The sequence below is a fragment of the Lonchura striata genome, chromosome 3 (assembly GCF_046129695.1).
Source record: "Lonchura striata isolate bLonStr1 chromosome 3, bLonStr1.mat, whole genome shotgun sequence".
Taxonomy (NCBI): Eukaryota; Metazoa; Chordata; class Aves; order Passeriformes; family Estrildidae; genus Lonchura; species Lonchura striata.
Window position 1 is genome coordinate 85478930 of NC_134605.1, and position 14556 is coordinate 85493485.

Here is a 14556-nt window from a genome sequence, read left to right on the forward strand (position 1 = left end):
CCTTGTTATCATCAATAACATGATATTAATTTTCTGCCTAACTTTATTCATATATTAGCATTGATATGCATTTTATTAATCATCATCTCAGTGGCTACATCCAGCTAAATTTTTCATCCATTAGAGATGCATATTTCTAGGGAAAACTAGAAAGATTTTCTCTTTAGTTTTTTTTCTTTAATGAGGATGCACAGAAGAAAATAACAGGGACACTGAGGAATATGAGAACCAGGAGACCACAAAAGCCAAGCCACCACATTTCCAGGTTTAATCCTTACTGAAGCTCCTTAGCCCCTGCCCAAGTTACATTGACAACGAGGAAAAACTAGCTAGTAATTTTTCTCTCCTTTCAAAAAGCTGATGACATAAAATATAGCAAAAAATACATAGCACAAAAAAACCCAAAAAAACAAAAACAAAAACCAAAAAAAAAAAAAAAACCCAAAAAACCCCAAACAAACCCAAGCAAAACAACTGTTGTGAATTTCCTGGCAATAGCTGACAGTTAGGGCTTTGTTAGCTCACAGCTTTCAGCCATGGTGTGAAGTTCCCATTTTTATTGCCTTCATTAATAAACTGTTTTCAAAAGAAGAAGAAGAAAAAAAGACATTCGTATTCAGGCCTACTAAATAAAACCATGAAAAAAAGCTTTATGTTTTTCAACGTCAACATGACCTCTCAGACCACTTCTGAAACCAGTCAGAAATTCTTAGAAATCATTGCTTTAAATCAATAATTTTAATTCAATGTAATATGAGTTTTAAATAATTAACCCTTTTGCAATTTCTAGCTCCTCTCTGCTCCAATTTGGCACTGATTTTCTCACAGTTTCAAAAAAAAGAGTTTGTAAGATACATTTCTTAGCATTACTTCTTATTGCTAAAGTAAAATTGCTCCACTTTTTTTATTGCCTTGATTTTCTACCTTTCTATGGTCTCATGGTTCTCTCAAATTCCCATAAATTGGAAAAAAAGCTTGTAAAAAAAAGGGAAAATTATTTTATTAAAGGGAAGTTTTCTTACTAAAAATGTCTCAAAATAATTTTAGTAAAGACATTTATGGGTGGTACCTACTATCTCCTGTTAATCTTCTAAAGACAATCTGGCCAATACTGGAAAGGTCTAACAAAGGAAGAGCACTCTTTGTGTCAAGTTATTTTGCCCAGTCAATTTTAATTTTCCTTCAATAGCTACCATCCATTGTATTTAAAAAAAAAGTTATTAGTTTAATTTTGCAGAATTACACAAGCATAAAATTTTTCACTTACACTATCTAATATATCAGAAAAACTCTGAGAACCTAATTGTTCTGAATTGCTAGATAAATTTTTTCCATAGTCACACTCCTCTCACAAAGACCCCTTTGTTTTGTGTCTGGGTGCCTCCAACTCTCTTCTTCCTTCCCCCTGGCCTCATGCTACTCACAGGCCCTCTGTGCTATGCCCAGGATCCAAGCAAAGGGGAAGTCCAAGGACCAGGTGTGCTTTTTTACTAGGCAAGCTGGAGCCTGACCTCTTGCAACAGAAAATACCCAACCTGAAGACATGGGAATACAGTTGCTTCTCTCATCATCGCAGGAACACGCTGTACAGAAACCACAGTCCCATGACTCAGAGCACATCTCAACCAAGAAGCTCTGAGATGATCCTCTCTCTCCACTGAGCTCAGGGAACTTGAAACTACATTCCTAACTGCTTCTTGACATTTCCTTGTCCCTATGCAAACTGAAGTCCATCCAATCCAATTGTGCCTTTCTCTCTTTCACTGTCCTTTTGATTTTTCATGCAGTCTCTGCTTTTCATCCCACCCTGTGCCAGAACAGGATTTTGCCTACTTTCTCCTCTACACTGAGTGCCCACTACTCTGTTGCTGCTCAGAGACAAAATGTGAATACAGGGAAAATAAAAAAAATAACATTCAAGTAAATGGTGATACTCTCTCTCTTTTTAATCTTGCCAGCAGTAGTGAGAGAGAGAACAGACAACTTCACTGTGGGGAGATTAGTATAATACTTCCTGTCATACCGTGAAAGTTATATGTTTCCTTTGGTTTATAAATATTAATGCATTAACAGTAGAATTTTCAGTATTAGAATCATTATTTGAGAAAGTGCTATTCACAATTAACTTACTATCTAGGTATTCTCAGATTCCAGAAGGAAAGCACACTAAAATCAAAATGCTTCCCACAGAAAAAAACCTTTAAAAAGTCTAAACACAGCCATACTGCTTTCTGGGGCATTCTTTGGATATATGTTCAGTGATTCAGTTAATTAGTAGCATTGAGTCTGAGCTCTATCTTTTAAAAGCTAAGCATGAAAATAGGATCTTACCTTGTATCTCTAATGAGAGGTGCACTTCCCAGTTTAAAGCAAATCTTTTCCCCACCACAAGATGTTTGCCTTAAAGAAAAGCTTTCTGCCAGATCAAACCCTGTAAAATAGAACACAATATGATACAATTATAATGAAATTTAAAAACCATAAGTAAATAATTATTTTAGCATACTTGAATACAAACATATTAGCATTTCTAGAATATAGACTGACAAGCTATTCTGAAAAGTAGAACTTTAAGTCAGAGAAACTTTCAATATTCATTTTATTAGAACTATTCATACAAAAGTCACTTGGTAGATGACTTTAAAACCTGAAAAATTAATTTGCCTTTTTTCATCTGAATTGACAAGAATGCAGGGTGATTGGAAAAAACCATGGAAATTAGTGTGGCTGCCAAACTTGAACCAACACTTTCGAGGAAAAACATGTTCTGATTTTAATGCCACCTTCCTGGGAGCAGCAGCAGCTTTTGGTGCCTGGGGATGGAATTCTGTCCTAATCTTTCAGTTTGAAAGCCAGCTTCAGTCAGACTATAATTACATCCAGGAATCATTACCAGCTAATTAATACAGATATCCATATTAGCTTGGTCATTTACCTGATACACCACGACTGTCTCTGTTGATTTGTTTGAGATGATGGGCAGCTGTTTTCATTAAAGGACACACAGCACCTTCAAGAGAACACAGTTTAGCATCTATGGTAAAATATTATCAAACTAAGAGGAATTGAAAGAACTATCATAGCAGTTATGGTAATATTGACAGGAATGTTTCTCTTTGTTGCTTTAGGATATGAAAAGCTGCAATAAACCAAATTACAAAATTTAAACAAGAGCAGATTTTATACTACACTTCCAATATATAAGCAAATAGATTTTGCATCACATTTTAATTCAACTGTTTGTGGTTAAAGTTCATATAAACAATATAGCCAGAAGAAAACAATTAAATTATTTTACCATGCTGTTTCCATTTACAACACTCTATAAAGCAGTAATATCTGTTCCAAGTTTTTTTAGTATTTCTCACTGTATTACTAGAAAATACTTTCCCCCATTCATGAATATGAAACAATATTGTATTTTGGGGGAAAAAAAGCACAAAAATTAAGTAGGAGAGTAAGTCTGGACCAAAGTATTTTGGTAAGCAAACAGAATGTTCTAAAATTTGGAACATGGTAAACTGAAGTTAAATCTACATGAACCCTTAGATAAGATAATTATTAATATGCAATATTAATTATTATTACTTCTTACTTGCATTAAGTCCTTTATGCTCTTTTTTAATAGATATACAGGAATGCCCACTTTTAAGAAGGAAATACAGGAAAATATCACTTTTGTGCAGGGGTCAGAAATAAGGCTTGCTATTTAACAAGTTTTGCAAATAGCCCTGCTAAATTCTAAAAAAAACCTAGCACATTAAAGATGCCAAGTTATGATATTTGGCCTGTCAATTTATCAAGCACAGAGATTTGTGAGCTGATGCAACTGAGAAGATGTCCAAAGTGTATCTGAAGCTGCTGAACAGTGAAGGTCAAGGCACTTTCTGAACCATTAGTTCAATGAAAAAAATAAGGAATGTCCTAACATTAACCTGGAGATCATCTGTATTTGAATGTTTCATGAGAGCATCCAGACCAAACATTGTTATTAAAAATAGCCATATTTGTAACCTTAAGGCACATGAAATTTGTCATTCATTCTGTAGTCATGTAGAAAGCATATTATCCTTCAAAACTCTTAAATGTTATTAAATATATTTTAGTATTTCATCTGGACCAAGAATGGCTAATTGGAAATAACTAGCAAAAGTGAAATTATATCATCTAATACAGACATAAAGACACTTCCTGATAATATGGTTAATGTAAGTTATGTCAAATATTTAAAGAATAGACCAGGCAAAATACCTTTTTTTTTTTAAGATTCATTAATTTCCATGTGCTTCGCATGTAAAATAACAATTGACTACTACAAGTAACATCACAGATAAATTAATTTACTTCTAAGGGTCTTAGAGAATACATTTTTTTTCCCCTCACATAGATCCATAAATACATGGATATGCATGTTTTTCCCTGTACAGATAGAGTTTCATAGTAAATGAGATTAAATGTATGCATGACAACTCTGTAAATTCCCATTCCCCAGAAAAGACGCTGAACTGTAAAGAATATTCATGTTGAAAACTCTGAAGTGAAATCTTTCATCATTCTTGGTTAGCAGGAAGTTTTATACAGTGAGAAAAGCATTTGCTGGAACTACACAGTAACATAGCAATTTCAATACACCAGTTGATATATACACACATGGGACAGAAACAGGCTCACCTTAGGTGCCCTTTAGTTTACAAACCTCAACTTTCAATCAAATACAGATTATTAAAGTACAGAATTCTATACACAGCCACTCTAAATCAATGAATGTTGTTAGGGAACATTTACATAGCTATAGCTGTAAGAAATAACCTGGTGTAAAGGAAGCCATTTATGGCTGAAGTCACAGAAGAATGTCAGACATATATGGACAGATGTTTTTTCTTAAATCTACATGTTTTCTAAAGGGCTTTTTCAAAAATATTCAATAAATTTCAAGGCAGATTCTCTTTTTGGTTAAATTCTTGATAGTACTTAGAAGAACAGACAAAGAGCATTTATTGCTGATTTTACCCTAAACTGATGTAAGCTGTAGAGAGCCTGGGACACAAGTGTGCTTTTTTTTTCAGCATTAGCTTACATAAGCAGTGAAAGACTAGAAAGTTTGAGTTTATTCCCCACAGCCATTTTCTTCTAAGTCTAAATAAAGACTCAAGCCTTAATTTTTGCGTTATCCAGATGATAGCAATGATTCCTCACATGCCACAGACTGGACCTATTTTTATCAGTGGCATAACAGTCACAGCATAGACAGGCCATTTAAGTGTTAGTTATTTATTTGTATTCCGCATCCTCAGATAGACTGAAAGAGTTACAGTGAATCTTCTACTGCATGCTGCTGGTGCACTCCTTCAGTTCAGCACTATTCCTTTTACCATAGAGCTAGGGGAAAACTCTCAAATAACAAGACCAAACTCTCTCCATACCAGGACTGACAACTTTCATTATTATAGAGTGATGAAAATTCTTTCTGCAGTTACAGCTTGTATAGTTAACCTCTTCCACGATTTTTAGACTGCTAGCAGATCCTTAAATTTTCTTTAGCCTGAGACAAAACAGGCAATTTGCCCATTCAACATGTTGGAAGCTGAACGACAAGGTCTACATGAAGATATTAAGGAAAGAAAAAGAACAAGATAAACCCTTACTGTTAATCCAGTGGGAAACCATGAACCTATCTGGCCTGTTAAAATACATTACTATAAAATTCATGAAAGTAAGAAGAAGCTTACATTCATACACTAGATTACTCTGCACATGTGTGGACTGCATATCTGTGTGGACTGAACTAAAAAAATTCATATTAAACCAGTGGTATCATAGGTCAAGTTAACATCTTTAAATCAATGAGTCTACCTATGCAAAAAATTTGGCCTTGGTCTTTATAAATCAATGAGTTCTAGCTATGAGCTTATTGATATAAAATCAATCCAATAATCTTGAAAATATTAATTTATTCAGACCAAGCAGGTACATCATAGATCCTTGTCTTCTCTCTCACTGCTAAGATTAGTAAGAAATTTTTTTTGTTTTCTAATAACATAATGAAAAAAAAAAAAAAGAAAAAAAAAAGGCATTGCATCTAAACATATCGTTGCAACATGCACGTTCCAAATTCCTGGAATGCTCAGGACACCTGTTGAAGCACACTGCAGCTTCCATCTAGGCACTGTGCTCAGCTTTCCATTCCATTCAAATGCGGACAGAAGAGACTATGGCATGTGCTTCAGTCTCCCTCTTACAGACTTCTCTTGTGTGCACTTCCTGAGTGGGAACTGTAACTTCTAATGGGCAGTCTTGGCTTCTGCAGATTAATGAAACCTGTAATGGCTAGATTCACTTCATGAGTACCCATGTTTATAATTAAACTTCACATTCAGGTGAAGTTTTTAGCTGCCATCTACCACCACTGACATGCACATTGCAAAGGCACTGAAACTGCCATGACCATCTCAATGAATATGGTCAAACAGCAAAGCCCAACCTAATGTATACCCATATCCTGTGTTGATTCAAGCTTCAGGCAGAAACACATATTACCCAAGATTTTTCTCATACTCTTACTGGATCAGGCTTCATAAACACACATAGGCAACTCCTTCAGAGCTAGCCACACACTTGCAAATATCAGCAATGATATCCAGTGAGTCCACCACATATTCCTAATGAAGATAAGCAGATCCAGCTGGCTTCTTTTCAAGGTCAAGAATTCAGATTTCTTACATATCTGTAGCCTCAAGTATATAGGCACCAGGAAAGAAGATGTGATGTTTTTGTATTCTGTTATTTTACTCTGTAAAGAAGATTATATTACATTACAATGTATATGTCAATTAAGACAAGGGTGGGAAGAATGACGAAAACATGATATAGTAAAGAAGTCAGCTTCAAGTCTGGTGACTATTTAGATGGTTATGAAGTAACGTAGCAACATTGGCAGGCAGAAATAACAAATTCAAGCAACAGATCTCAAGGATTAGGATACTCAAGCTAGGCTCCCTGGAGAACTACATCCTCCCATGAAGAAGAGTAAGTAGTAACAAGCAGGACTTCATATTACATGGGACAACCAGTGCCACTTCACCAAGGGCAAGTCTTGCATGACTCACTCAGTGACCTTGTGAGCCATTGAGTGGCTATGGATTGACTGCATCAGTGGACAAAGGAATGGACAAGTTGATGTCATCCAGATTTCTGCAAGGCCTTTGACATGGTCCCCACAATCTTTCTGAATTGTAGAGGCTGGGATTTGATGTGTGGACTGCTTAGAGAATGACGAATTGTTTGGACAGTCATATCTAGAGGGGAATGGTCAGCTCCTCAATGTCCAGATGGAAATCAGTGGTAAGTAGTGTCCCATTTGGGATCAATGCTATTTAATTAATTAATGACATAGATGAAGGGATTGAGTGCACCCTCAGCACATTTGTAGATGACACTAAGATGACACACTTGAAGGACAGGATGTCATCCAGAGGGACCTGGACAAGCTTGAGATTGGGCTCATGGGAATCTTGTGAGGTTCAACAACCTCGTGAGATGCTGCACAAGGGTCAGGGCAATGCTCAGTATCAAAACAGGCTGGGAGTTGAAGGAATTGAGAGCAACCCTGACAAGAAGGCTTTGAGAGGACTGATGGATGAAAATATGGAGATCAACCAACAATGCATGCTCACATCCCAGAAAGTCAGTCATATCCTGGGCTACATCTAAAGAAGCATGGCTAGCAGATCAAGAGAAGGGATTCTGCCCATCAGCTCTCATGAAAAACCCCCACCCTCACTACTGCATCCAACTCCAACACAAGAAAGGGCTCCAAAACAAGAAAGATGTGGACCTGCTGGAATAGATGCAAAAGAAGGTCACACAAAAAAAAAAAAAAAATTAAAAAAAAAAAAAAATCAGAGAACTGGGGCAGCTCTCCTGAGAATTAGGGTTTTCAGCCTGGAGAAGAAAAGGCTCCAGGAGGACCTTACTCCAGCATTCTAGCCAGTTGCCCTGTAAGAAAGATGGGTAAAGACTTTTTATCAGGACCTGTTGTGACAGGACAAGGAGTAACGGTTTTAAATAAAATAAGTTAGATTTAGACTAGACTTTACAACAATGGCAGTGAAACACTGGAATAGGTTGCCCAGAGAGGTGGCAGATGACCCATCCCTGGAAACATTCAAGGCCAGGTCAGATGGGAATATCAGGAATATGAAGACATTGTATATGACAGATACTGTAGGGTCATTATATTGATCTGGAGAAGTATCTAGCTGCACTAAAAGATTAAAATCAAAAAGCTGAACTGATTTGTATACTTGAAATCACTCACTGTATTTGGGCTAAAGTGTCTATCTAAAATCACAATCCATAACCAATACTTTTCACAGCACATTCCATATCAAAAGACAAGGAAAATTCACCATGCTTGATAGTCCCTGATAGCACTTTGTTTATACTACACTTTTCATGGATCAGCAAGTGGCTTTAAAAAGCTCTAATTGTAAAAGAAAGTTGAAAAAGAAGCAATGATCTGGAATGAGACAGAATAGTAATATTCTTAATATAAAGCTGTCAGGAATGATAAAATTTGAACTTCATGTATCACTACAGGATGAGCTAACGTCCACACTCAAACCCAATATTCCCAATAAGTTGACAACATGAAGAAAGTATGCTTGCAATGAGATCAAAAATGTGCCTGTGGAAAACTCCTGAAATCCCTCCCCTCAGATTTGCTATACTCCATCATGAGAAGAGAGTGCTTCCTTCTAATGAACACTAATCATATCAAAACATGAGAACTGAAAGAAATCCTCTATGTGAATCTAATGCTTACTGGCACCTCAGAGCCTAAGGATGACTGCTCCAAGAAGATCCAGCATACCCTCTCAGCCTCTGACTCTTCTGTCAACACTGGTATTTATTTACTACAATATTGGCCCAATGAATAAGTCAAAGTATATTCAGCATGCCTGCTCAGAAAGCTTTCCCTTACATATGCACACAAGTCAATCCTTCCCCTAAAACATGTCTTTCTTTCACTATCCTCAAATTAATTCTAGTCTACACTTTTCTATGTATTTGAGGCCATTCCTTTAGATTCAAGTAGGTGAGAAATTTTAAGATGTAATAAACTAATCTCAGATTCCACCTAAACACGCATTGCTGGAAAAGCTTCAATATTAGCCCAGAGAAATAAATGCTGTTGAAGGAAGAAAACCAGAAAGATTGTCTAGGCAGATATTGAAGCACAGATGCTGATTTAAACAGAACTTGTACATGGGAGGGAACAAAGGCCCCAGAAAGAACAACTGAATGCAAGATAGGAAAAATAAACCCCAAAACCTTTAGATATTGCTCTCTCCATGAAGCAAGCAGATTTCAAATTTGTAACAGATTCACCTGCATACAAATTACAAAATGGAACAAGACAACTTTGCTGCACGGAGGGTTTGGTTCAGCTGAACAGAGCAAAGCAACAAACGGCTGGCAGAAGGATCTGTACCACTTTTACCACTGCTCTGCTCCTGAGTCCATTCTTTCCCAACTCCTGCTTTCTGGTCTATAACTCGCATTTCTTTTTACAACGGTAACCATCCCTACAAAGTCTAGTAGAGTCTCTTTTCTCTTATCAACTGGAGTTTATATCTGGGCTTAACTCACACACCTGCTGTTGGCAGAGCTGCTCAAGCTGGCAGCTAGCAGCTTGTTATTCCTCACCATCTGCCTGTAACTCCACAAACTAAAGAAGCCTCTTTCAAGTGCACACCCTCAGTTATTCACAGGAGAGGTTCAACCTCTCCTTTTCTTCCTAGCAGCTCAATTGGACCCATATTTGATCTATTTGTGGCAATCATGCTAAGGAAAACTGCAACTTTACCATTGGCTGCTTAGCTACAAACTTCTAACAGAACGCAATACACAGTTCAGATAAACTGTTTATTCACAGTTCTGTGTATCTGCCACATCTTCTGTGGCTGGCCCAACATTTACTAAGGCATCATTTCATAATGAAAAAAAATATAAAAGAAAAGAAGCAACACTTCCTGGAATTTTAACATTTTTAAATCTATATTGCTAAGGAACCTTCTGTACTTGCACCATTTTAGCACTTTAAAAACTTCTGCAACCCACTACCTAGCAATGACAGAATAAAACCTATTTTTCTTTTTTCAGACAGAATGATTTCACAGCAATGATGTAGGCTTGCTCTCTCAGAGGGGTTAAGAATAATTCATCAGCAGAGCACTTAGCCTCACTGCCCTAAAAATATAAGGGGAAAAGACTTTGACTTAAATTCTGGCTCTTCACGATGCATTATTATTACCTCAGAGCCCACACATTACACTTATTATTTATTCATTATTACTGCTTATATTTTCCAGGGGTAGTAAAACGATTATTTTCCTAGTCATGGACTTTTAAATTCCTTGGGCCTGAGTTACAAACGAGTTGCTAATATTCAAAGTTGTTGTGTGTTTGTAGTTTTTAGTATCTTTAATAAGATTTCTGGAAAGGAACAATGTTACCAAGAGTTAATTTTATTTTTAAGAAAAAAAAAAACAACTCAATTTAAAGAGCAATAAACATGTTTTCCTTGCTAATAGGTGTATGAAAATTATAATAAGTTGAACTACTTGCTGAGAAATTCTAGAAAACTGATGCTCCATATTTGACAAGCACATATGTTGTGTCTTTCAGACAGAATTTACCACATTCTGGAGGGTTAATGTAGAGTTTAAGTGAGAACACTAGATAACATGTGGAAGTAAGAAAAAGAGGAAAATAGAGAAATATTAGAAAATTTGCAGAAGACAGGTAACAGCTTTTAAGTTAAACAATATCCTCCTATTTCTTTCCCCCATTTTCTTAGGAAAAAGGGATTTTTTTTCACTCTGTGTGAAACATATGACCCAGTTTAGGATTAAGTATAGATGCAGTTAACATGAGCATTAGATTGTTTAGGTCAATGTGATAACTGCTCTGCTGTAATGAAGCCACATTATTTTGTTCACAAAAGTTTTGCAAACTCTGATTTATAATCTTGCTTTGTATGATACTCCTAGGAACTACAATTACCACCAAACATGAATCTTCCATGCACAGGAAGCAGAAAGGCTGCTCTGGAGCTGCTTCAAACTTAGTTCATTTCAGAAAAGAGATTTAAAACAACCTTGTATAATTGTATCTGTTCATATTGTTTATTTTCTATGTGCTCTTGTTATGTGCTAAAAAATTTTCAGTACTGAGATTTACGCCTTTGGTCTGTGATGGGCATGAAAAATGGAAGTACCTGTCTGGTCACTGACAGCCACAGAAGTAGAAACAGGAAGGAGGAAGACTGCCATACAAAGCCAAACTATGCAGGATCCAATGTACTTCATCTCCTCCTGGACACATGCGAACAAACAGCTATAAATCTGAAACAAAAAAATAAGCATATTCAGAACAATCTTGTATTATTCTTCTCACTTGTATTATTCTTATCACCTTGTCAGAATACTACAAACAAGAACTTCTTAACTGTGAAGAGGAAATTGCTAGTCATATGCAAATGTATAATTTATCTGTTTAAGGCTCTACAAAAAAAGATTTATGCCAGTTTGGAAAGAAATGATCAGTATACTCCTTTTTAGTTCTTTATTATAAACTCAGAAGTAACACCTTAGAAATACTAACTTGGAGATATTTACTGCAAAGGCACTGAATGTTCATTTCATTAGTAGTTACTAATTGTCTTTTACACTTCTCCCCAAATGACTTTTCAACATTCATTCATTCAACATTAGCTAAACTGTTTGGTATCACAACACTTACAGTGACTGCTGAAGTAGTCTACAAATGGAACAAAGGCAACATGCAATTGTTTTAATTCATCCACAAAAGAAACCAAAATACAATGTTTCTTCACCTTGCAAAGTGTCTAGAGCAGCCTATATTGAATTTTTAGTTTAAATCTCACAAAAGTACAGGCTTCAACAACATAAACTGGTACTCTCATTAGAAGACAAAAGCTTATTTCCAAGCCAACTGCAATGTATAAATACACACTAATTTAATGAAACACAGGAAATGTCTACTATTTTTCTAGTCACATCTTCTGTAAGAAAAGGAAATCGCATATCTAAGATGCAATTTTTATAATTATTTTCGCAAGGCACCTTATTCATCATCAAAGCTATTCTGTAACGTACTGATAGCAACTACATCACGATTAACTTTTCTAGTCTTCCCACCAGCAGCAAAGCGAATGCATGTTCAAATAAATTATAATTTCATTTCCTGCACCTGCTTTACAAGCAGGCATCGGGAATTCAGTAGGGCTGCCGCTCCGGAGCTCTGGTTTTCTGAAGGGCTCTGATCACCAACACCGCCACCCGGTCACTGCCGCCGCACCTCCGGGCTCGGGTCCCCTCCCGCCGGCCGCTCCAGGAGGCGCCGCTCCCTCGCACAGCCGCGCACCGGAGCGACCCGAGCCCTCGGCAGCACGGACGCTAACGCGGCAGTGCCGGCAGCCTCGCTTCCCTTGGATCGAGCCGCGTTCCCGGAGGGAGCGTTCAACAGCCGGGCGGGAAGGCAGGCGGGCAGCGCCCGGCGCGGCGGGGCTGGCGCCGGGCAGCGCCCCCGCCCCGCGGCCGGAGCCGCTCTCCGGTCCCGGCTCCGCGCCTCGCCCGGCCCCCGGCCCTGCCGGCGGCGCCGGGAGCCCGGTGCGCCCGGAGAGCGAGCGAGGGGCGGGCGCCCGCCGCCGCTCCCTCCGCAGCCCCGGGCGGAGCGGGGCAGCCCCGGTGCCGCGGGGCACCTGCGCCGGGGCGGCAGGTGAGGGGCGGCCGCGGGCCGGGGCGGCGATCGGCCGTCGGGCCGGGATGGGCCCGCGGCGCCCCCGCGCTCCGGCCGAGCGCCGCGGCCGGCGCCGTGCCCCCTCCCCAGCGCGCTGCCCGCCCTGCCGCCGCTCGCTCACCAGCGCGCTCCCACCAACTGCGCGCAGGCCGCCCGGCACGCGTGCGAATTGCGAGGTAGGTTTTTACATGTAAATATATGCACAATCAGCATAGTGGCAATTCGCAACAGTTTAATCAGTTTTGTGAATCACTGCTCATTTAGCAGGGCTGTTTTTATTTGCATATCTTGGCATGCACCTATAGTCAACCACTAGCATATACAGCGTATTTACACAATCATGAGCAGAATACTATAGCACAGGCTGATTGCATGCAGTACGTTAAAAACTTACGGTATAGATAATGTTTATATAAGACATAGTTAATATTAGCAATGATAAGCTTAAATGACAATGTTGGACCTCAAAACCAAAAACCCCTGAACAAAAACACCACAAAACAAGCCGGCTTAGTGTAGTGTGTGTGAGTGTGCACACGTAATATGTTTAGATAACTGACTACAAATGGTGAGTGGCTTACCTTTATTTTTTTTATTGGTGTGTCCCCCAGAAGCACTGAAAATGCCTGTACAAAGCTGCTGTAGTGCCGAGGAGTTGCTGGAGTGAGTCTCCAAAGAGTGGTAGAGGGGGATGCAGCTCTGTCCTTATTAGTCTCACAGTGTGACCCTCCCACTCAGTGAGCGCAGAATACTCTGCAAGAAAGAACAAACAGCCACCCAGCACAGATTTTACATAATTATACGTGTACATCCCAAGTCAGGTAATAATGTAAAAACTGTTTGTGTTTTTTTTCTCCTTCCCCCTACCTCTCTAAAAGCACCCTCTCAACAGTTCCATAAATTAGACAGCCATGGTATGAATACATGAATGAAAGAGTATCTGTTTTCTAGCTGTGAAGAACCACTTATGTACATTATTACATTGGCAGAAACTAGCTTTTATCTTTTAAATGTAAGCATACTTTATATACTTTTATATACTTAATCACAAATTTAAAAATCAACCATGCAAGCAACCAAGAGAGTACACCTATTTATGGCACTGATGCCATAATGCACAGTGAATTACAGAAATTTGTCTTGCCTTTTAAAATCTATTGTTTACAAACCTGAATGTTCTTGCACTTGTAATATCATCTGTCAGTGATGAAATGGTGAGACTAAGCACTGCCACTGGCTCTTAGCTGAATTTGCCAAAATGCACTTTTGTCAGGTTCTCCAAGTGTGCTTGTGGCAGTTTTCTGTATTGCACTTTAAAGATGTGAACCAGATAGGACAGAGAAAAGTAAACCAGCTAGAAACAGATATAGAGAACACAGAGAGAAGACCTTATGTATATAATTTCTATATTTATTTATTTATTTATTTATATCCAGGACATATTTTCCCTTTTTCTAGTTGAATTATTCTGATGGGAGAAAAAAAGGAAGGTGGTCATCTGAAAATTTATCAGTTTAATATCAGTTTAGCAAATTGATCTTCAGATCAGAAAATATATAGGGTAAACTTTCTTCTACCCCCAGCTCCCATACCCAAAATCCTCCCACCCACTCAGCAGATTTTGTTTCCTCAGTGTTTCCTCATTTCAATCAGGATAACTAGCCAGGATAACCAACAAATCACATGGAAAGACATGATTATCTTCCTGGTTTGAATTTCAAAACAGTTGTT

At 38.3% G+C, this 14556-nt stretch overlaps 1 protein-coding gene across 1 annotated transcript in view; it reads right to left on the bottom strand.

Moving 5' to 3' along the window:
* COL19A1 (collagen type XIX alpha 1 chain) overlaps positions 1-14040 on the bottom strand; it is a 182567-nt gene extending 168527 nt beyond the window's left edge. The window contains exons 1-5 of the mRNA XM_077782360.1: positions 13995-14040; positions 13407-13578; positions 11282-11408; positions 2936-3010; positions 2332-2431 (exon numbers count right to left, since the gene is read on the bottom strand). Of these exons, the coding sequence (XP_077638486.1) occupies positions 2332-2431; positions 2936-3010; positions 11282-11372 (266 nt within the window). The 5' untranslated portion in view covers positions 11373-11408; positions 13407-13578; positions 13995-14040. The remainder of the gene's footprint in view (positions 1-2331; positions 2432-2935; positions 3011-11281; positions 11409-13406; positions 13579-13994) is intronic.
* Positions 14041-14556: the final 516 nt, after the last annotated feature.